Source organism: Chrysemys picta, chromosome 2, assembly GCF_011386835.1.
Source record: "Chrysemys picta bellii isolate R12L10 chromosome 2, ASM1138683v2, whole genome shotgun sequence".
Lineage (NCBI taxonomy): Eukaryota > Metazoa > Chordata > Testudines > Emydidae > Chrysemys > Chrysemys picta.
Window position 1 is genome coordinate 62,952,469 of NC_088792.1, and position 25,021 is coordinate 62,977,489.

The 25,021-nt window shown below is 43.2% G+C and overlaps 1 protein-coding gene across 3 annotated transcripts in view; it reads right to left on the bottom strand.

Moving 5' to 3' along the window:
- Positions 1 to 754: 754 nt before the first annotated feature.
- Positions 755 to 25,021, bottom strand: part of RAPGEF5 (Rap guanine nucleotide exchange factor 5) — a 236,881-nt gene continuing 212,614 nt past the window's right edge. For all 3 annotated transcript variants that reach the window (XM_024106678.3, XM_024106672.3, XM_065583335.1), the window contains 3 exons: positions 17,756 to 17,820; positions 6,914 to 6,968; positions 755 to 3,910 (listed from right to left, as the gene is read on the bottom strand). In XM_024106678.3, the coding sequence (XP_023962446.2) occupies positions 3,792 to 3,910; positions 6,914 to 6,968; positions 17,756 to 17,820 (239 nt within the window). In that variant the 3' untranslated portion in view covers positions 755 to 3,791. The remainder of the gene's footprint in view (positions 3,911 to 6,913; positions 6,969 to 17,755; positions 17,821 to 25,021) is intronic.

A 25,021-nucleotide genomic window follows, 5' to 3' on the forward strand; every position in this document is an offset into this window, starting at 1 on the left:
TTACATCTTGGTACCTTGTGAACTAGCAAGTCCTGCTAATCAGATAAGAGTGAATGCATTTGAATGAAAATAGATTTCTGAGGCTCAAATCAGGCTCCCACTAGAGTGCAGTTAATCTCATAAATGCAGTAGGTGTTCAGTGCGATTTAATGACCAGAAGTATGAGCATAAAATATTCCATTTGGGAACAATAACCGCATGTGGTAGGCACGAAGGCACAGAGCCCAGATTTCATTAATGTAGTTTTATATTTTGAAAAGGAATATTAAAAAACACTTGAAAATGCAAGATAAATGAGACAGTTGCTTCTACAAGTTTTAACCTTGTATTGCTTGGCCATTTTGACATATAAATTATTGCTTACTAGCTCTCTCATAAATACACAACACAATAATATGTACAAGCATGAAATATGAAAAAGAAAACATTGGCAACAGTGAATTTTTTGGTAAATCAGACTATTTCATACATACCAGTTCTCATAATGGTGGATAACTACTAGCTGTAGTCCCTGAGAAGTTAGGTAAATACCTTGATTTGGGGTTTTCTACCGTTTTATTGTTAATGCAGGCTGACAGTATTATGGCACTCCAGTTAAAGAGAATATAACAGGCAAGTGTTCTTACCTCAGTTCATTGACTTATTACCCTATTAAGAAATACTGGGATGAAGACTACAATAAATAGACTATGCAAATAAATATTATTAATCTGCTAAAAAGTTTAGTATTTACAGCTTTCTTTGTATTTTCCCCCCCCCAACAGAACTGTTTTGATCTGGTTTTGGCAACATGTAATCCTTTTTTCCCCCTAGCATCAAAGCACAGCTTGTTAACTATCTAGAATTGGGCTGAAATCTGAAGCACACATCACAGAAGTATCTAGATGTGACATGCCAAAATCCCAAATCAAAGATCTGTAGAGTGACCCCGCTCTTCCCTTGTTTTATCTAAAAACTGCTCTGAGCTACTAACAAACACACAGACACAGTTTAATCTGGCATGTGGCTGGGATAAGCTGAGATTTAAGATTTTCGGTAACTATTCTAAAATGGTATTAACAATGCTACTATTTTGAGGGATAGTGATTAAAGATCACAGTATTGCCAGATCTAGAAACTGGGGGATGGATGCTACACCCAGTCCCCTCCATTTCATAGTGTTCCTTTTTAGTCATCCTCGCAACCATCTTTCCCTCAGATGTTTGCCAGTCTAAAGGCAGGCTCCACTTCAAAATGAAGACCCTGACGGTCTTTATTTGCTGAAAACTTTTGCTGCATGTTCAGGGCAGTTGCCTTCCTATTAATACTGTGGATACAAGGTGAATATTCTCTGCATGGGATGCATACACTAAACATACTTTGCCTTTCCCGGCTGAAGATGTATTCAGATAATAAAGACCTCTGTGTAAACTGCTGCAGTTTGTAGCACTTCATACAAAATTACATAGCATGACAATATTTGAAATTTGGTATTTAGATGACAGAATTTTTAGTCTGACTGCAAACCTGAGTATGGAGAGCAGGATCATTCCCTCCCCTTCCCCCACTCGTCCTCCCCCCCGCCCCTCCCACTGTTGCTTCACCAGCAGAGAGGTGTAAACTACTACTAAGAAGGCTATTGTAGGGTAAAAGTTGCAGAGAATTGAGAGAGAGGTGCATTTCTAAAACCCTTACTCATATTGAGTAGTACTTTACTACGCACCTGTCCTGCTGATTTCAAAAGAACTCCTCATTATGAACTAGGGTACTGGATCAGGTCTACAGTGAGGTTTATTACAGTTGTGCCACAATGAAAAGATCTCAACAAGGAGGAAGCTTAAGAATCAGTGAATGTTTCAGTTAATGAACCCAGGGAGGGGACTCAGTGGAAATTTACAAACTGCAACAAAACAAAAAACAAGCATTATTTGTGATTTATGTTTTTATACTGCAAAAATGAGTCCACTAAAGCTAGTGTCCTGACTTGAACAGTTTTGGTCTGTTTGCACAGAAGAGTTATTTACAATATGTGCAAGCACATCTACAGAAAAACATAGGAAATTTTTACTCCATGGCCAGCAAGAGTTTATTTTTCTTCTTTTTACTGGGTAAAAAGATTTCTTTAAAAAAAAGAAAAATCATATCGTATTTGATAATACCAAAGTACAAGCAAATACATTTCTGAAACTTCTGTTTCCTTTACATTATAACTGTACAATATTTCACAGAGTGGGAAACCTGAATGCATCTGACAGAATGTCCCCGAAACTACTTGTTAAAGCTGCTTTTCTGACCCTTTAAACCACAGATCACAATATGATGAAGAGCATGCTACTTCAGACACTCTGGTGGACCCAAATATCAACAAAGGAGCATTTTCTTGGAAGTCTTTCTTGTGTGATAAAGACACAATACAGACAGGCAGGCAGGCAGTACACCTTCACTGCCACTGCAAAGAGGATTTTGCTATAAGGCCCTCTACAATAAATTGTGTTTACTGTGAAGCACATTACATCATCTATACTGTATACTAGATTATTTCAGGACCATTCCTTAGCCCTGAAAAACAATATTATGATGAGAGGGTGCTGGAGACATGAATACATTGTGAACGTGACTTAAAACATATTCAGTAATGCCAATGAATATTACCTTGATTTGTCTAAATGAAAATTGGGGCAGGGGTGGAGGAAGAGAAGTGTTAGAAGGAAATAATGTTGAAAGCCTATTCAGGTTTCATACATATGGAGAATGAGAACCTGTAATACATGAATTATGCTATTTTTTTCTTTCAAAACTTAAAGCATATGCTCAGCAGGTTAGACTTTACTGTCTGTAACAGGATATTTCCTGTTGTTTTTTTAAGTAGTAGGATTGCCTTCCGGAAGGTGTACAAGAGACTACAGTCCAAGCAGTAAAGCACTGAGCTCCCTTTTTAATAACCAATAGCATACTAACAGCAGACGTTAGTGACAAACAAGGATAACTGGAATGGGAGCAAGTAATAAAGGCTTTTTAACCTGTACCTTTTAGATCGAGGAAGAACTGCTCTTTGAGTTGCAGGATAACCCTCTTGGTCTCTCAAAAGGGGAAATGCCATGTTTGTTTCCATAAACTGTGTCAAGATTAGATTTATCTTTTTACTGTCTGCTATAAAGCAAATTCTTAAGAGAAAGTGAACTTAGGAGCGTTTCAGATATCAGCTTCTGTTGACTTATGACCTCCAATCAGGACACACAATTGCATTAACATGCAACGTTGTCTTATACAGGTTTTTTTTTATATTCCCATTTTGAGGCATTTGCTGTTCTCTCGAATAAGACATTCCCCTGGAGCCAGAGCAGCAACACGGATTGCACTTTTTTTTTTTTTTTGCGCAACAATAATTACTTTGGCAGCCTCAGATTAGTGAGGTACATACTGTACGGTGAATTGTGAACCCCCATGTCACACAGTGCTGCTTGCCGGAATGTTTTGTTACGGTGACATGATGCTTCCTTTCCCTCTAATACTGGCGGAGTCTCGATTGAAAGCTACACTGGACCACCAATATGGTCACATAAACCAAGCTTCTTAGCTTAAACAATGCTGCTCTTCGCCTTCCTTTTCTGGTAAGTGAAAATGGCACTATCCTTGCCCTGGAATGCTGTGAACAGCTCTTTTTCTTGCTTTGCTTGATTTTCCTGTGTGTATCATGTGACTACTGATAAAACTCAGTAAACTGTTCTCATATAGGGAAGCAACATGCTTAGCATAAACATTCACTTAATTAAAAGTGCTGCAGTTACAAGGTTACATGAAGCTGTGGGCGCTCATGCTCGAGGCTCTATCCGGTGAGAAAGCTCAAACAGCGTTTGCTGGTCGTCAATGATGTGCAGGTGATAGACATGTGGCTTCAGCTCTTGATTCTCCTTTGGAGGAACTTCATTGCCTAAAGTTTATAGGGAGAAAAGGAAATTAATCTGAGATCAGTTTTCTGACCGATCCATACTTTTTCCAAATATGAGCCAAACATGCCATTAAAAATGGCAGGTGAAGTGTGATGGTCCAAAGCATCTGCAGAGGGCCAGATGCTCAGGTGGGAAGATCCTTATCCTCAAAGGGGAATGGAAGGGAAGAAAGCTTTAAGCCATGGAGACACCATGCTCTGAAACTGCTGCTTTGCCTTCTCGTCTGCCTGCTTTCTTGATATCCTTCTGACACCAGAGGGATGGAAAGCGGGAGGCATAAAGCTGGATTTCCTCATGTTGGGAATATGTTCAGCAGTCCCTCTGAGGCTGATTTAAGTGCTACTTTTTAGTGCTACTCTGTAGTCTGTCAGCACGAACAAACTTTGAGCAGGGTCTGAGGATCTAGCTTTGAGTGTTTAAATAGCTGTAGCACAAATGTACATGAGCAAGTGGACCCCTGAACCATTTCTTTTAGATCAGGTGAAATGGAACAATGCAGAATAGACAGAGGACAACTCTTCAAAGATTTTTTTTTTTTTGATCCAGTTTAGATCATTTATGCTTTTGATTTCAGCTAAGGCGGTAGAAACAAGGGAAATGCTGTTATTTCACAGGAGTTCCCACAGCAGAATGGCTTTAACCATGCGTCAGATGAAAACTGAAGGGTGGATTGAAGAGAAAACTGAGACGTTATCTGCCACAAACTCTAGTCGATGTCCTCAAAGCAATGTTAACAAAATTACCATTAAAAAAAAAAATCAAACAAAAATCCTGGAACCAACGAGCTTAACATCACTGCTCTCTTAGCTGCTTTTGTTTCATCCATCCCCATCCATACTTTATCCATTTAGAATGTAAATTCTTTGGGGCACTAGTGTTGTCGTCATATTTGTCTATAAAGTGCCTAGCACAAATTTAGCACTATGTAAATAGTGACATGACATTGAGAGTTCAGCCAGTTCTGTATGGCACTATTAAAAACATTACTGTGCAGCACCTGTCCACACACTCTTCACAAGCACTTGGGTGATTTGTAAAACACTGCAGCAGAAATGAACAGGAGAAAAATTGGAGTAGGATGTTATAGGAGACCTTATAGTTCTCAGGGGACAGATTCCATGTTTTCAGCAATTGTGCTAAATACACTGAAAATTATTCAGAATTCAAAGTCTCATTAACACCTGAAATTACGCTGAATTACTATACAAATGTTAAAGCTGCTATGCCAGATTTCTGAAAGAGTATTATTTGTTTTCTGGATTTAATGTGGAAAATTATTATTTCCATTAGAATGGCATTTCAGCATTATTTAGCTACACTATCATTTTCTAACCCATAAAGCTTTTGTTCTGCATGCTTAATTTTAAGACATAGTTATAAGCAACAAAAATATCTTTTGCTTAGTTTTATTTGGATTCTGTCCTGTGGTGAGATGCCTTCTATTTTTAGTCCAATTCAGAGACTAATGCAGGAGAAAGATTAACATTCCTGAAAGCTAAATAAATCCACTGGAAAAGGAAGCAGTCCATAGAGTCTCAATAAATATTCAATGAATTCATTTCATGCTTAAATGAATTTAACAAAAACCAGTGCCTACAGGAGTATCTGCATAAACTGTTTTTTAAATGCCAGCTTCACAATAAGGCCAAGCCTGTGGTAAAATAAAACAACAACAACATACTTCAAACCAGCAGATTGTGTGATAAATCTTGGGTATTAAACCTGGATTTATGTCATGACACAAATATTTACAAAAAAAAAAAAAAAGCAAAGATGGCTTTAAAAATTCATTAACTTATTTTGCAAAAGATCTGCTTAAAGACAAAAATAAATTAACTCTGCTGAATGAGATTTACAGGTAAATATTCGGGTTTAATCAAGGCTTCCTTTAGGGTCTGGATTAACAGAGTGAAAGTAAGAGAAGATGTACTTACCTGCATGCTTTCCTTTCAGTGCATGTGGGAATAATTGGTTCATAATTAATAAACAGCCTTTGTATTCTTAAAAGACTGCAACTATATTAGGCCACATTATGGGCCAAATTTTCAGCAAAACTCCCTAGCTGTATATGCAGTCCTTGCAGACTTATCTATTTGAACACCCAAAATGGGTAACTATGGCTACAATTACCCTTTTTGTATGCCCACATGCAAGTTTTTATATAAGCCCCCATAGGAAACTGTAAATCCTGTAGACATCATTAGGAGGGGAAAAATCTAACATTTATTCTTCAAAACAAAAAAATTCTAGGTTAAGGCTAAAGCACAGGTCTGAAGTCCCTCCAGGTAGAGTGTTTTTGGCCTTGATGTGGCATTTATTTTAGTGTGTTTAAAATTAGAACCCTACCACTATAAAAAAACATTGTGCTGTCTTCCCCTCCCTTGTATAATTGTAGTGCAAGTCATACAGAGAATAAGAAAAAAAGTTTACAGATACCCAATTGGTCTCAATGGAACACTATGAAAATCCACAGTGATATATCACCTTTCACCTAGTGAGATGCCAATACAAGTTTGAATCAGTTTCTTAAAGAGAGTTCATGTAGGAGACTGCGCTACATCTCCATCCTAAATACACCACTAGTTATTGGAAGCTGTAGGATTCCGCACAAGCTCACCAGGTAATTAGAGGCCTTTACGTTTTTTCCCCCCTTCTGATGCAGGTCTATAAAACTCAGATCTTGTGTAACGTTACAGGTAGATGACTGTGCATATTGGGGATTGGGGAGAACACAGCATTTTGTGAAAATCTTTGGAAAGTAGCTGTAATTACATTCTGTTTGCTGAGGTGTCTTTCACAACACACTCTTCCCCTCTTCTAGTTAAAACAAATGGCAAGTATGTTTTACTCTAAAAGTAAACCTAGGCCATGGGAGAGGAGGCAGAGAGACCGGGAAACAGTTCTTTTGATATGTATGTAACTAATGAGAGACAAGTAACAAGGGAAATGTAATTTTGTAATTACACTGTTTTACTACTACTTACCACATTGGTTATTCCTGCAATGTCTCAGTGATCGGACAGTATCAGCAATCATGTGCTGTGAAATAAAAAGTACAATATATCAGTGCAGAAATCTGACAGGGGGGCTCTTGCTAGAAAATCCTTCCCCAGCCTCACACTTTGCAACAACAATTGTAGCAATGATGAGAAAGGAAGGAGGCAGGAGTTGGAGACATTGAGGCTATGGCTACACTGGTGCTTTACAGCGCTGCAACTTTCTCACTCAGGGGTGTGAAAAAACACACCCGAGCGCAGCAAGTTACAGCGCTGTAAAGCGCCAGTGTAAACAGTGCGCCAGTGCTGTAAGCTAATCCCCTCGGGGAGGTGGAGTACCTGCAGCGCTGGGAGAGCTCTCTCCCAGTGCTGGCGCGCGACCACACTCGCACTTCAAAGTGCTGCCGTGGGAGCGCTCCCACAGCAGTGCTTTGGAGTTTCGAGTGTAGCCAAGCCCTTAGATTAGATGGGAAGAAGGTTTTTGTTTGTTTGTGGCTCGGTGTCAACATATCCTGAAACAAGGTTAGTTCTTTCAGACTCCTTTTACATAAGGATTTTGTTGACACTACAGATAGAGGGGGTCTTCCTAGGAACCAATGGAAATGAACAACGAAAAAGGGTCATTTCTCTCTGTTTCCTTCTTTCAAAGGAGATGTTTGAAATCCCCCCTCCCTTTCCCCCTCATGCTTAGTGGAGTAGTGTGTGTCAAGTGCACTACTGGACAATAGTTTTAAACTGTTGCAGGGAGAGCAGATTTGTGTTCATGTATGTGAAAAATTAAGTGACTTCTTACAAAGTAGCAGCCGTGTTAGTCTGTATCTGCAAAAAGAACAGGAGTACCTGTGGCACCTTAGAGACTAACAAATTTATTTCAGCATAAGCTTTCGTGGGCTACAGCTCAGAAGTGAGAAGCTCAGAACTGTAGCCCACTTCTGAGCTGTAGCCCACGAAAGCTTATGCTGAAATAAATTTGTTAGTCTCTAAGGTGCCACAGGTACTCCTGTTCTTTTTTTAAGTGACTTCTGTTAAAGTAAAAAACTCCAAAGGAGGAAGATGTACTTAATGGGAGTAAATCGTTCATAAGTCATAAGCATCCTTTGTATTCTCATTAAAAGGCTAAAACTACATTATGGGCTAAGTTTTCAGCAAGCCTTTACCCCTTCATTCAGTTTTTACAAGTCTATGGCATGGTAACGATTTGATTAGTTGTTGATTTAAAAAGATTTTTACTGTACTGTTTTTCCTTAGGCAAAATAGGCTGCAGATGGTTGCTCAGATTAAACAGAAAAAAACCTTTAGAATTTTGTTTCACCTTTAGCATCAGATCCTTAGTTGGATATTAATTGGAATAGCTATGTCTAAGTTAACAGAGCTACATTGGGTTTTCACAAGTGGAGGATCTGGCCCATAATGCTGTTTATGCATGTTTTCTTTTGATTGCACTAACAATCCAAAGAAAAGAGCCTATTGAATTGGGCCAGAAGCCCTTGACGGAATATGGTGACTAATTTAAACAACCTGCCTGCAATTAACAATAGCAATATGGCATTTTATGGAAATAATACAGGCTGTTCTCACACCTCCTTCAAAATCCAGCCAGAAGTGGAAAGGATTAGCTGCCCAGAGCAAAGTATAGCTTAGAATGATGTAGCATAATTCATCTCTCCACAACCACAATATGAATTGTTCACAATGTTCCTTCACAGAATAGCTTATCATGAGAACAACTGAGTATATGCTTAATGAAGACTTCATGTTCTTTAATAAATCAGTGAAGCAAAATCATTTTTTTCATCTGTGTTCCATTTACCATGAAATCTCTCAGGGTACATCTATACCCAGCCGCTAGTTCGGCGGCTGGCAATCGAACTTCTGGGTTCGACTTATCGCGTCTTGTCTGGACGCGATAAGTCGAACCCGGAAGTGCTCGCCGTCGACTGCGGTACTCCAGCTCGGCGAGAGGAGTACCGCGGAGTCGACGGGGGAGCCTGCCTGCCGCGTGTGGACCGAGGTAAGTTTGAACTAAGGTACTTCGAACTTCAGCTACATTATTCACGTAGCTGAAGTTGCGTACCTTAGTTCGATTTGGGGGTTTAGTGTAGACCAAGCCTCAGTCTCTTACGCTAACATCATTTCCTTGCACTGATTAAAATAAAGTTCTAATTAGAGGTCCTAGGTTTGCATGACCAATTTCTTAAATCCCACTAGAGCTATGACATTCCTGTGTTCTTCTGCTGTTGTTGCTGTGACGTTGTGCAGTCTATATGGTTTTATAAAAATATGATAATAAGTGAATATAATGTAACTGGGATAGCTTTAGAAAAATATGGTAAAAAGTGAGTATAACGTAACTGGGATATGCTTTATGCAAAAGATCTCTTGTAAGGTATCATTACAAAGCTTATAATCTACTGAGTGTGATCATCCGATTTGTATAAATGTACCACTCTTGTATCTAAAACTAGAAATATAAAATATAACTCTGAGGGCCTATTGTAATTATGTAAAGTGTGGGCCATTAATGATGGTTTGGAATCTTGATGATTCCCATTGTCTGCAGATGGCTGTATTTACCTGTGAGTCTTCCTGTATGTGTGTGTGCTGGCAAGTGAGTAATGAAGTCTTGCAGTGACATGTGATCATGTCACCTGAACTGGAATCCATCTTTAACCTGGTGCTTTTCCAGTGAGGGGGGGTGGAAACCCAGAGGGACAAAGGGTTCCCGCCTTATGCAAAAGATATATAAAGGGGTGGAACAGAACAAAGGGGGGAGGAGCCATCATGAAGAATCCCCTAGCTATCACCTGAGCTGGAACAAGAGCTGTACCAGGGGAAAGAATTGTGCCCAGGCCTGGAAGGTGTCCAGTCTGAGAAAAAAACTTACTGAAGCATCTCTGAGGGTGAGATTATCTGTATTCAGTTTGATTAGGCATAGATTTGCACATTTTATTTTATTTTGCTTGGTGATTTACTTTGTTCTGTCTGTTACTACTTGGAACCACTTAAATCCTACTGTCTGTATTTAATAAAATCACTTTTTATTTAGTAATTTACTCAGAGTATGTATTAATACCTGGGGGAGCAAACAACTGTGCATATCTCTCTCTCAGTGTTATGAAGGGCAAACAATTTATGAGTTTGCTCTGCATAAGCTTTATGCAGGGTAAAACGGATTTATCTGAGTTTAGACCCCATTGGGAGTTGGGGTCTAAAGACAAGCACACTACTGTGAGCTGTTTTCAGGTAAACTTGCAGCTTTGGGACAAGTGATTCAGACTCTGGGTCTGTGTTGGAGCCAGACAGGAGTGTCTGGCTCAGCAAGACAGGGTGCTGGAGTCCTGAACTGGCAGGAAAAACAGGAGCAGAGGTAGTCTTGGCACATCAGGTGGCAGCTCCCAAGGGGGTTTCTGTGATCCAACCCATCACAGTTGCATCTTCCAGTTTATATCCCATATTTTGAATTTGACTTTCACAAGTAAAGGAGAATCGACTATGTCACTCACAATGTCTCCCTTTGTTACTCAGTATGGGCTCAATCCATCTGAAATTAGCTTCTGTGGCTGATGCCCCAGGGAAACTGACTGGACCATTTTACGCTCCATTCTCATGGGGATTGATCACAAGTCTTCCTTCTTTAGTGCCTTCTATAGGCATTTCACACTGTCCCTCTGACTCGCCTGACCCAGTTACAAAACAGAAAACCTGTTAATTCATCTGAAAAAATTCATCCGATGAAGTGGGCTGTAGCCCACAAAAGCTTATGCTCAAATAAATTTGTTAGTCTCTAAGGTGCCACAAGCACTCCTGTTCTTTTTGCGGATACAGATTAACACGGCTGCTACTCTGAAACCTGCAAATGGACTGCTATTTTCTGATTGTTTTAATAGATGGCTGCATACCAGAGTGTGATAAATATGTAGGAATGCATACAGTGACTGAGGCCATGTCTACACTATAAAACTAAGTCGATCTAACTTATGTCGGCATACAGCTACCATAGTAATTACATTGCTTGTGCGTGTGTACGCTTTACTCCTTGTGTATTGCCAGTGTGGGACAGCTCTTGAAAGCCAGTAACAGTCAACATAATCAACAGAGTGTCAACTCTGACACTGCATTGACCTAACTACATTGACTTTGACTCTACACTGCTCATGAAAGCGGAGTTATTAAGCATAGTGGGATCAAAATTTAACTGTAGATGCTTCTGTAGTTAGGTCAACGTAAGCTGCCTTGCATCAACCTAACTCTGTAGCATAGACCAGACCTGAGACTTGACTGGTAACCACTCTTAGCACATGATCATTAGCAATAATTCCACTGTTTATGGCAATCCAGCTCATCAGTATGCTCAGAAGTCCCACAGATATTTTTGGGCATGATCCTGAAAACCCTTATTTACATTATGTGTCTAGTTCGTACTACTAGTCCACAAAGGGACTGCCTGTAAGATGATAAATACCGATGTGTTAAAGTTTACAGGATTATGCAATAAAGCAGCAGTGATGGCCAAGACATGTTATTACTATAAGAGATATACAGATGGTGGTTGTGATTGACAGAGGAATAATGAAAGAAGCTATATTTCAGCAAAAGATGTCAGCAAAGAATATGAAGATATTTATAATACAATGGTAACATTTAGACTAGGGTTATCATAGCGATATAACCTCTTTTTTGAACCTCTTTTCTCTGTCCAGGCAGGTTTTTTTTCCAAATTTCAGGAAATGTCCAGGGTTTCTGCAGAGCAGACAAGCTGAAGCTCAGAAAGAGCCCTAACTGGTCCACTTTCAGATTGGTCCCTCCCTGCATCTGCAACTGATTGGTCCATTCCTCTGCAAGCCACAGCTGCTGGTTTCCACTCATTCAGGCCCTGGCTCTCTTCTCTGGGGAAGGGGTCTTGCAGGGAAGCAATGATTGATGGCTGCCGCTGCAACCTGGACTTGCGCCAGCTGCCCTGCCACTGTGACAAGGAGTGACACTGCCCTCCACCTCCACTGAGTATGCCTGTCACAGGTGCCCCCCGCCCACACAGCTCCTTTTCCCACCCCACCCCATACTTCCCCTCCTCTCTAGTAGTATCCTCTTTTTCCAGAAAATGAAATACTGTAACCCTAATTTAGGCCTTGGCTACACTTGCGGATTCAAGTGTAGTCGCGCCGCCAGCGCTGCGAGAGCTCTCTTGCAGCGTTGCAAGTACTCCACCTCTCCGAGGGGAATAGCGTGCAGCACTCAGGCACTGATTACACTGGCACTTTACAGCGCTGCACTCACTGCGCTCGGGGTGTGTGTGTGTTTTTTCACACCCCTGAGCGCAGCAAGTGCAGCGCTGTGAATTGCCAGTGTAGCCAAGGCCTTAGACCTTATTCCATCCATTTATTACTTTGCAATTCTCATGTTAAGGCAAGGGACACAAATATTGGTCTAAAAAACTGTAGTCTAGATCTTACAAAATAGAAAGTTAAATTAAAAAGTGCAATCCCCCTAGCTTTTGCTAAGTCTGGTCTATTATGATATACTTTCCTAACTGACTCAACAGCTTGTAGCTTTTCTTCCCTTAGTGAATTTATTTCTTCGCATTTTTGAACAAGCTTCTGATTCATTGTATTCATATCACATTGAATGCAGGAAATAAACATATGAAAATCCTGAATCTAATGAAGATATGAATTTCAAAGCAAAGATGCTGTCACATAAGGAAAATTCCAGTACAACTGTGATGGTAGGTCTATTGCTTCCCTACAGAAGATTTTATCTGCAACAGCAAGTTCAGTATTCAGGCCTCCTTCCTTTCTCCTCCTCTTCTCTCTCTCTCTTTTTTTTTTTTCTTTTTGCAAGATCAATTTCAAGTGCTAATGCTCATTAGCACAATTTTGAACTTAGTTATTTGCAGGTGCAGTTTAGTGGCTTGATCTTGAATCAACTGAAGTCAATGAGAATATTATTATTATTTATTTTGCCAGAGTGCCCAGAATATGCTAGGCATAATACAAACAGAGGAAAATACCTTCCCTGTGCTGATGAGTTTACAATCTACAAGGGCATTGGGCAAGAAAAGATGGAAAAGGAATACAACACAAAGTGGTTGGAATACAACACAAAGATGATTGACACACTTCTTGCTAATTCCATAGCAACAAATCAAATACTTAAACATCCAAATGAACTAGAATAATACTTATATGGGGTGGGTCTACATTGCATCTTTATCTTAAGAGTTCTCACCCTTGCTACCATTGGTGGGAGCACTCATGCACACAGGGCTGCAGGCAGGAGAATTAACAACCATGTTGTTTGACCCTTCTCACAGCAAGTCTAGATGACATGGTGGTTGAAATGCTGCTGGCTATTGATAACTGCCTTCACTAGGGGCAAAATCCTGGTACCACTGACTTCACTGGAACCAGGCTATCACTTTGGAGCACCTACTGGTAGAGCTGCCCTGGTGCACAGACACACCCCTAGAACTCCGACCAGGGGTATTCTATCTGCTACCCAAGATCCATAAACCTGGAAATCCTGGATGCCCCATCACCTCAGGCATTGGCACCCTGACAGCAGGTTTGTCTGGCTATGTAGACTCTCTCCTCAGGCCCTACGCTACCAGCACTCCTAGCTATCTTCGAGACATCACTGACTCCTGAGGAAACTACAATCCATTGGTGATCTTCCAGAAAACACCATCCTGGCCACTATAGATGTTGAAGCTCTCTACACCAACATTCCACACAAACATGGACTACAAGCCGTCAGGAACAGTATCCCCAATAATGTCACAGCTAACCTGGTGGCTGAACTTTGTCCTCACCCACAATTATTTCACATTTGGGGACAATGTATACCTTCAAGTCAGTGGCACTGCTATGGGTACCCGCATGGCCCCACAATATGCCAACATTTTTAGGGCTGACTTAGAACAACGCTTCCTCAGCTCTCGTCCCCTAACGCCCCTACTCTACTTGTGCTACATTGATGATATCTTCATCATCTGGACCCATGGAAAAGAAGCCCTTGAGGAATTCCACCATGATTTCAACAAATTCCATCCCACCATCAACCTCAGCCTGGACCAGTCCACACAAGAGATCCACTTCCTGGACACTACAGTGCTAATAAGCAATGGTCACATAAACACCACCCTATACCGGAAACCTACTGACGGTTAAACTTACCTACATGCCTCCAGCTTTCATCCAGACCACATCACACGATCCATTGTCTACAGCCAAGCTCTAAGACACAACTGCATTTGCTCCAATCCCTCAGACAGAGACAAACACCTACAAGATCTCTATCAAGCATTCTTAAAACTACAATACCCAGCTGCTGAAGTGAAGAAACAGATTGACAGAGCCAGAAGAATACCCAGAAGTCACCTACTCCAGGACAGGCCCAACAAAGAAAGTAACAGAACGCCACTAGCCGTCACCTTCAGCCCCCAACTAAAACCTCTCCAGCGCATCATCAAGGATCTACAACCTATCCTGAAGGACGATCCCTCACTCTCACAGATCTTGGGAGACAGACTAGTCCTCGCTTACAGACAGCTCCCCAACCTGAAGCAAATACTCATCAGCAACCACACACCACACAACAAAAACACTAACCCAGGAACCTATCCTTGCAACAAAGCCCGTTGCCAACTCTGTCCACATATCTATTCAAGGGACACCATCATAGAACCTAATCACATCAGCCACACCATCAGAGGCTCGTTCACCTGCACATCTACCAATATGTTATATGCCATCATGTGCCAGCAATGCCCCTCTGCCATATACATTGGCCAAACCGGACAGTCTACACAAAAGAATAAATGAACACAAATCAGATGTCAAGAATTATAACATTCAAAAACCAGTTGGAGAACACTTCAACCTCCCTGGTCACTCAATTACAGACCTAAAAGTCGCAATTCTCCAACAAAAAAACTTCAAAAACAGACTCCAACGAGAAACTGTAGAACTGGAATTAATTTGCAAATTGAACACCATTAAATTAGGCTTGAATAAAGACTGGGAGTGGATGGGTCATTATACAAAGTAAAAACTATTTCCGCATGCTAATTTTTCCCCTACTGTTAACTCACACCTTCTTGTCAACTGTTTGAAATGGGCCATCCTGATTATCACTTCAAAAGTTTATTTTCCTCCTGCTGATAATAGCCCACCTTAATTGATTAGTCTCGTTAGAGTTGGTATGGCAACACCCATTTTTTCATGTTCTCTGTGTATACATATCTTCCTACTGTATTGTCCACTGCATGCATCTGACAAAGTGGGTTTCAGCTCATGAAAGCTTATGCCCAAATAAATTTGTTAGTCTCTAAGGTGCCAACAGTACTCCTCGTTCTTTTTACAAAACTAGTTTACTATAGCCAAGGCCTACATGTGATTACAAAAAACAAAGGCCTGATTAAGACTGAGCTGAAAATCAAACCCTTTGTCTCCAATAAATTAATATATAGGCCTGTAAGGGACATTTACTAACAATCAGTGTGCATCAAGGACTAGTTCAATTTACATGTTAATGAGATATACTTGTGAGAGCGCTTGAGGAAGAACATGCTAATAAGTTTATATGCAAACATCTAAAAGGTCAAACAGTTAATGGACTAGGCACAAGAAAACCTTTTATTAAATGCAAATCAGTGTTCTTCTAAGCACTGCAACAAGAAAAGGTACAAAAATTGAATTGAACATACAAAGAATGGACCACCTAGGTTATAAAGTTACCTTGGGATGAAACTGGGAGAAATGAATTGTTCTCTCTGTTTACTCAACCAATAGGTACTGAATACAGTAAACTAGTCGTTTCCACAACAAAGAGAGAAAAAGATTAAGATCAGGAGGAAAGATATGCCTCATCACCTTTTGACACATATCACATACCTAAAAAGGGTGGACAAGCCTGATGATATTTTGCTGAAACATGACACTCCAATATGTAGACTTTGAATCATGCTTACCCATACTAAAGTAACTAAGGCCTAATCTACTCTAGAAAAGGGTTGCCAGTATAGCTAGTCCAGCAAACCCTCCTAGAGCATACACAGCTTATGCTGGCAAGAGAGTGCTTTTTCTGGTATAACTTATACCAGTCCCTCAAATAAAATAAGCTATACTAACAAAAGCACTTTCCCCACCAATATAACTGTCTACACTAAGGTTTTTGCTGGTATAGAGATGTTGTAAAGAATCACACTCCTAACTGACATTACTATACCAGCAAAAGTTTCTACTGTATATCTGGCCTAAGCTAAAAGCCTAATGCACTACCCCAAGGATAGGCAACCTTTCAGAAGTGGTGTGCCGAGTTCACTGTAATTTAAGGTTTCGCGTCCCAGTAATACATTTTAACCTTTTTAGAAGGTCTCTCTCTATATATAAATCTATATTATATAAATAAACTATTGTTGTATTTAAAGTAAATAAGGTTTTTAAAATATTTAAGAAGCTTCATTTAAAATAAATAAAAATAATAAGGAGCTGTGGGCCAGCTGTGTGGGGGCACTGCATCTGCAGGCAAATGGGGGGTGGCGGCAGAAGACCCCTGGCCTGCGGCTCCCTTCCCCTTCCCACCCAGGGACTGCAGCTGTGCACGCTGCAGGGACGGCACGTGCCTGCAGTGCCCTGGTATCCAGGCACAGTGGCGAGAGAGGGGCAGCAGGACAGGCTGGGACGCAGACACCTCCACCACGCCTCCCGCCGACCCCTTTCACTTCCCTGACTGCCTGCTGCTTAGTCCGGTGCACAGGGCCGCCAGCGCCAGCCTGCAGGAGAGTTCTGGCAGCCAGCAGGACCCCAGCTTGGAGCGTGCCACACGCCGGGCCTCCACCCACAGCGGAGTGCCCCAGCATCGGCCAGCTCCAAGCGTGCATGCTCCGCCTTACTTTCACTTCTAGGTTCCAGCTGCCGGCCCCTTGCCAGCCGGAGTCCCAGCGGCCAGGACCTTAGCTGGCAAGGGGCCAGCAGCCAGAACCCCAGAGCGGCAGCGTGCTGAGAGGGGCCGGCGGCAGGGACCCCAGAGCAGCAACAGGCAGAGTAGCTCAGCCTCAGCCCGCTGCTGGTCTGGAGTTCCGTCCACCGGCTCCTGCCAGCTAGGATTCCAGCCGCTGGCCCCACTCAGCCCACTGCCGGCCCAGGGTTCCATCCATCCAGGCCAGCAGCAGGCGGAGCGGGACCAGCAGCCGGGACCTCGGCGTGCCATTAAAAATCGGCACGCATGCCGTAGGTTGCCGACCCCTGCACTACCCTCTACATAAAGATTAGTTTAGCTGTATTAATATTTAGCTTTCATTGTGTCTACTCTTCCTCTATCTCCTACCCAAATCATGAACTTACTTTCATTTAAAATACCTGGAATCAGTGATGACTGTTAAATTGGGGTGACCTGCTGCTGTGTACGGTGGGGGTGGGGAGGGAAGGGAAACTAAACTCTGAGAAGAGGCTGAGCAGGGAGAAGAGGCAACAACAGTTTGAGAACTTACGCTTGTTTAGATTGTGGGGCAATGCAAACTACGGGTGTGTAATTTGTAAAGCACACTAATATGTTGTGCATTAATTGGTCCATTTAGACCCTGCTGGTGTGCATAAAAGGTTCTCTAGTGCATTTTATCCCACTATTTAGACAAACCCTTAGTCAAGGATAAATATGATGCTGTGAGGAGGTGGAGCTCATGGAGAGAACTGAAAAGGCTGAGAGATACTGTGCGTGGTTATCAAAGCATGATACATTTAACACAAGAGGTGAGGAGAAGGGGAATAAAAAGAGAGAGAGATGGATTTTCCCACAAAAAAGAGGAAGTTGTAAAAGAGAAAATATACATACCAGCTTTTCAAAATTAACAAGGTTATCCAGAAAAGTTTTATTTCCTTCATGGATGAACGTTACATCTACAAAGTTTAAAAAGAGATACATTATTAAATGCCACGGCATTTGTTCAGTTGTTTTAGATACAAAGGAATGGAATGGTGACAAAGGAGTAACAAAATAAGGAACAAAACAGTCTCATAAGTATTGCTACAATGCCACGTGTTTGTGTTATTTATAGGGCACAAACAACTATCACTGGTTCTTTCATTAAAAAACAGAAAATTTACACCTCTGTGGCAACATTAATCGGGAGAAATTTCAAATACAGAATGTGAATTTGTTACTCACTAAACATAATCTAGGGACTCACAAATAACACTCTTTCCATCAAACAAGACAGATGATACACTGTGCTATCCAGGGCTCAAATCAAAAGTTGATGGTGGGAAGGGGAGCACAGTAATTGTCTGTGCATGGGTTCCACCCTCCTTCCTTGCACACTGTGAATCTATCTGTGCTGCTAGAGATTTTAGAGTGGTTGAGGCAGGGCTGTGGTAGATCGATGAACACAGAATTCTGCTGACTAAATTCTCTTCAGGAAGAGGGGACAAACAAGTTGCAGAGACTACTGTTTTCCTTCGGTAATTCTGAAACACCCTCTGTCCCCACACACCTGATTACTATGAAAGCCTACTACAATGATGGGCACACAAATAGATAAACATTAAATACAATCCATTAAGCCAAAAATCACCTTGCAGCAAATACCAAGATTTAGCTCTTTGAAAGTAAAACAGTTATTTCTGGTTCCACAAAGCAGTACTAAGGAGAGTTTTTAATGGAAAAAAAAGAAGTCCGTGGGAGGTATAGGACTACACTCAGGGCCGGATTTCCAATTAGGCATAGTAGGCACGTGCCTAGGGGCACCAGCGTTCTAGGGGAGTGCCTAAAAGTTAAACGTGGGTTATGTTTTAATTATTATGTAATTTTTTTGGTATTGTATTGAATAAATATTTAAATTACCATTTATATTTCTTTTCATTTCATTTTTTACGGAAAACACGAAGGTCAGCTGTAAGCAGGGGGGATGCTGAAGGTGCTGGGCTTAGGGGCGCGTAAGGTGTAAAACCGGCCCTGACTATACTTGGCACCAGTATGCAAACTGCATGCAGTATATAAAAGGAAGGAAAGAGGCAACACAACTGTTGCTAAGGTAAATTCACATTGAAACCTTAATTTCAGACAAAAAGGGGAGACAACAGCAGTCGCAAGACCATATGGTAGAACTGCTTGTTTAATCATGAAGATGAAGAGTATCTACCTAAGAAACATACACATTGGTGCTTGCAGTGATAAGATGCTTTTGTAGCACCATTTTAGTAAGATGATGGGATGTCACAAATACATTCCGAAGGTAATGGCCATGTTTTCCAATTGACAAATGGCCCTTGGTAATTGGGTTGTATTTATCTTTCCATGGAATGCAGTGAGATCCCATGCAAAAGGACAACAAAGCAATTTGCCTGCCATTATGTATCATGGCATTTATAGCGTGCTCACTGTTGTGGTATCTGAACAACCCATCCCCGTTCTGCCCCATTTGGTCCTCTCTGCCACTGTAGGTGGAGGAGAACCTCAGTCCCAATACAATTAGATTATAGGACTGAAAATCTGCAGATGAAACAATGAACATCTTTCTTTTTGACAATCCCAGAACATAAAAACAGTCAAACTGATTTACTTCCTTTTGTTTCAAAAACTCACTCTCAGGTATCAGCCTGAAGGGGATTTTGTAATTACTTATAATGGAAATTCTAGCTGCTTTATATGCTGGTAAAAACTCTGAGCTACAATTTACTAGGCAGAGCACCCTGTGTTAGGAGAGATGTAAAGATGCCCACGCCAAGGGGAGCACTAGGATGATTTCTGCCTCAGGGAAGCAGGATGCCTGCCTGAATTTCTTAGTGAGTAGGTCAAGCACACCCAGGGTTGTCCCTAGCTATTTTGGTGCCCAACGCAGCCGGGAGGGGGTTGGGGGGGGGGCTCCAGGCCTCCGCGGGCGGGAGCAGGGGGAGCTGGCCCCAGACCTCCGTGAGGGACAGGGGGGCTGGCCACTTCCTGCGGGAAGTGGAATAACCCCGCCCCTGCCTGCTCTGTTCCCCTGGCTCCCAGCTGCCTTTCCCCCTCCCCCCAAGCCTGAGAGCCAGGGGAGCAGAGCAGGCTGGGGCCGGGTCACTCCACTTCCCTCAGGAAGTGGCCAGGCCCCCCCATTCACCCCGTAGGTCTGGGGCCAGCTCCCCCTGCTCCTGCCCGTGGAGGTCTGGGGCCCCAGGATGCTCTGCTCCCCTGGCTGCCAGGCTTGGGGGGGAGGGGGGAACCACCCCCCAGCACTCGCCGGTGGCACGGCTGGGTGCCAGGGGAGTGGAGCAGGCTAGGGCCGGGTTGCTTTACTTACCATGCAGTGAGTGCAGGGTCCGGCCTGGCTACAATCTTCAGGGGAGTGGGGATGGGGATGGGGATGGGGTGGAGCAGGGGCAGGGCTGGGGCGGAGCAGGGGAGGGGCCTGGGGAAGAGCCGGAGTAGGGGCTGGAGCAGCACGCAGCTGCACAGGGCACCAGGAAATTTGCCCCAAATTTCCTGGTGCCCTACGCAGCTGCGTGCTTTGCGTATGGGTAAGGATGGCCCTGAGCCCACCTACTACTGAACTCATTCATGGTGTGTAGGCTGCTCCCTTCTGCATGCTGCTCCCACTCAATGGGCCAGTGAGGAGGTGGTGAGTGGGACATGGCCCTCGTCAACTCCCTTTCTGCTCTGGGGTACCCTGCCCTCCCAAGGGAGTAAAGAGGGAGCAGTTCCTATATGCATTGACTGCAATTCTGACCACTTCTCACATGCAGGAGAAAGAAAGATTTAAAGAAACACCTTTTTCTCTACCCTTGTACTTCCACTTACTGCACACCTGCATGAGGACCAAGCATGATCTGTCCCTAAATGGGTATATATATATTTATGATCACAGGAAAAAGAAAAAAACAGATTATGTTTCTGTCAGTTCTAATGCAGAAAGGCTTTGTACTGAAAACAGAAAAGCCAGGAGAGTTCAATTTTGTACTTGTTCTGTGAAGACTGCACAGCTTTGCTGCCAACAGCTAAGAGCCTAGATAAATTCAGTGGAGCAGAAAATTGCATTCAAGCCATGTTGTAAGGGTGAAACACTGGATTTTATTAAATATTTGAAAAATCAGCCTGATTTTCAAAAGCTGTGTCTGTGCAGTAACAAGGCCCGGTGTTTACATTCAATTAACGTAAAAGAGACTCTGTCAAGGTATTTTTCATAATTAGAATGAGAAAACATTCTTGTTGCTTTTCTTACCTATTCAGACTTAAATCTGCTTCCTCCCCATATTGTTTTTGTTCCTCTTTATCAGAGTACATTACTTTGCTATTCATAGAAAAACAGAAATGGAGGGCTGGAAGGGACTTTGAGAGGTCATCTGTGCCAGACTCCCTGTGCTGAGGCAGGAGCAAATATACCTTGACCTAGCCCATCCCTGACAGATGTTTGTCTAACCTGTTCTTAAAAACCTCCATTGACAGGGATTTCACAATCTCCCTGGGATGCCTATTCCAGTACTTAACTATCCTTGTAGTTAGAAAGTTTTTCCCTAATATCTGACCTAAATCTTCCTCGTTGCAGATTAAGCCGATTAATTCTTGTCCTACCTTCAGTGGACATGGAGAAGAATTGATCAAAGTCCTCTTTAAAACTACCCTTAACATATTTGAAGACTTATCAAGTCCTCCCCCTCAGACTTCTTTTCTCAACACTAAACATGCCCAGTTCTATTTAATTTTTCCTCATAGGTCAGGTCTGTTAAGCCTTAAGTGTGGTGCCCAGAACTGTACACAGTACTCCGTCTGAGGCCTCACTAGTGCTGAGCAGAGTGGGGCAATTATCTCCCATGTCTTACATATGACGCTACTATTAATATATCCATTATTATATTAGCTTTTTTTTTAAACTGCCTCACATTATTGACTCATATGCAATTTGTGATCCACTAGAGCACCTAGATCCTTTTCAGCAGTATTACCGCCTAGACTGTTATTCCCCATTTTGTAGTTCTGCATCTGATTTTTTCTTCTGAAGTGAAGTACTTCTCACTCATCTTTACTGAATTTCATTTTGTTGATTTCAGTTGAATTCTCCAAATTATAAAGGTTGTTTTGAATTCTAATCCTGTTCTCTAAAGTGCTAGCAACTCCTCCTGCCTTGGTGTCATCTGCAGATTTTAGAAGTCTACTCTCCACTCCATTATCCAAGTCATTAATGAAAATATTGAATAGTATCATTCGAGGACAAACCCCTGTGGAACCCCACTGGTTACGCTCTCCCAGTTTGACAGCAAACCATTGATATCTACTCTGAGTACAGTCTTTCAAACAATTGTGCACTCCCTTATAGTAATTTCATTTAGACCACATTTCCATAGTTTGCTCAAGAGATTCATTTGGGACTATGTCAAAAGCCTTACTAAAATCTAGATATTTCACATGTACAGCTCCCCCCCCCCATTAAGCCAGTAACCTGGTCAAAGAAGGAAATGAGGTTGGTCTGGCATAATTTGTTCTTGACAAATCTATGTTGGCTATTACTTACCATCCTATTCTCCTCTAGGTGCTTACAAATTGATTGTTTAAAAATTTGTTCCAGTATGTTTCCAGTTATCAAAGATTTGCTGACTATAATTCTTCACGTCCTTTTTGTTCCCCTTTTTAACAATAGGTTTTATGTTTGCTCTTTCCTAGTCCACTGGGACCTCACCCATCCTCCATGAGTTCCTGGAGATAATCATTAATGGTTCTGAGATTGGGAACTAGCTAATGCAAAGTACCCTGGCTAAAAATAACTGTGACAAACTGGGGCTGACTGGGGGGGGGGGAATTAGAGCCTGAGCCCCACTGCGGGGTGGGGGGGGGGGGGTGAGGGGTTTCCAGTACTTGCTGCCCACAGCAGCTGACAGCTGCGGAGGCCCCCAGCCAGCTGTGGCCCCACCACCCTGGGGCTGAAGCAGAAAATGTCACAGAGGTCTCCGGAAGTCACAGCATCCATGACTTCTGTGACCTAATCTATCCTTAACAACTGTGGTAAGTAACTGGTCACAATTAACCTTTTTAGGTTTCATGTACATGGTCTTATATACAATGTTGTATTGCTGTGCAAACATCATAATGTACCGAGGCAGAGTGCAGAGAGTAGACAGAGAATGGACCATAGAGTTTGGTGGATTTGTTTGATTGTTTTTGCCCTCTCTGTTTAAGAACTCCCATCTTGTCATCCATTAAAATATGACGACAAAACTAAAATTCTCCTGTATATATATATACAAACCCCTCAGATGACTAGGGACCTGGCAACTCCCAGACATTTTCAGCCTGTTTAGAGAATTTTCCCTTGAAAACATTTTACATGTTTGCAGCTGTAACCAGGTTTTAATGAATGTACTAAAGAGAACACTTCTGGAATACAGGACATCAAATGAATTTGTCATGATCAAAGTCAAGATGATTAATAATAAATGAATCCAAGATGATAGGATACTTGAAATACCTGCCACTTAATTGGCTACTTAACTCACTATGTTGAATAGCTGTTCATTGTCTTTCTCAGAATTCACAGGGTGGAAGGGGTTGACTCCAAAATCCTCCCCATTCATAAGCACCATGTATGTTTGATAGATAAATGGGAGAGATTCTGATCTCAATTAAATCCATTTCAATATCCATTAAATCAAACATAACTTCTCCTCTGGCTGAGTAAGGTTTGACTTTTCTCCCTTTGGTACCCATCAATGTTGTTTTCATGCATCATCCACAGTCAGGTGGTGCCACTCAAGAGACATGCAAGTTATCTTCCCCAGCCCCAAGGTTTCACACTCACAGCTCAGAGGGACTGTATTATCAGTAGGTGACTAGAATAGGGTGACCAGATCACCCAGGTCAAATATTGGGACGCGGGGGGCGGGGGGAGTGGAGGGTGGAGGGAGAAAAAAACGGTGGCAGACCAAAAAAAACCCAACCCCCCCCTACACACACACACACACACACACACACACACACACACACACACATTCCTCCTCCCTCTGCAAGCGCTGGAGGGAGGCCCAGGGGAAGCACAGGGCCGGGGTGAGTGAGTCCGGCCTGGCCGCGAGCGCAGGCAGGACTTGGGCGGTACCTGGAGGGAGAGTAGGGGGGGCGGCCTGCGGGGCCAGGCGGCGGCTGTTCTCCCCACCTGGGCAGCAGGGCTCAGGAGCAGCCGCTGCTGCAGCTCCCACTGATGCAGGGGGAGGAAGCGGGCAAGCACGTGGCGCTTGGCAGCTGCGGCTCTGGTGCCCGCAAACCCCCCGAGCCCGGGCCTGCTGCGGCAACCCAGCGTGCACACTGCGCGCGCCCAGCCCCTGGCCAGTCGCGTCTGGGCTGCTGCAATCCCGCGGACGGCCCCGGAGTGGGGGCAACAGGCCCCAGCCCCCCCGTCCTGCTCGGGTCCCGCAGGGGGACAAATGGGGCTGCCGACGCCGCTGCTCGCGGGATTGCACCAGCTGGGCAGCCAGCCCAGACGCGACTGGCCAGGGGCTGGGCACACTGTGCGCGCTGGGTCCCCGCAGCAGGCTCGGGGGGTTCGGGCCCAGGCGCCAGAGCCGCAGCCGCCAAGCTCCAAGTGCTTGGCCGCTTCCTCCCACAGCGGCAGTGGGAGCTGCAGCAGCGACTGCTCCCGACTCACGCTGCCCAGGTGGGGAGAACGCCCTTACTCTCCCTCCAGGTACCGCCCCGCACGAGTCCTGCCTGTGCTTGGGGCCAGGCCGGACTCACACTCGCCCCGCGCTCCCCTGCGTCTCCCGGGCCTCCCTCCAGCGCTTGCGGAGGGAGGAGGAATGGCGTGCTTGGGGAAGAGGCGGGGATTTGGGGAGGGAGCCAATGGGGCAGTGAGGGGGCGGGCATGGGGGGGGGCGCGCGAGCCCTTCCGGGGTCCGGAGCCTTTGCTTGTTTGTCCAGTGTCCCGACCTAACATTGGTCGGACGTGGGACAAACAAGCAAATATTGGTACAGTCCCGATAAAATCACCCTAGACTAGAAAGGCTCTAAAGTTTCAAAGCATTTGAAAAAAAAAATGTGATTCTTACCTATTTTTTAAAAGGCTACTCTATTATCCAAAGCAAGTGCTGCTGAAGTCTCATACATATTATATCTAAACTTATGAAACAACATGTGGGAAAAATCACC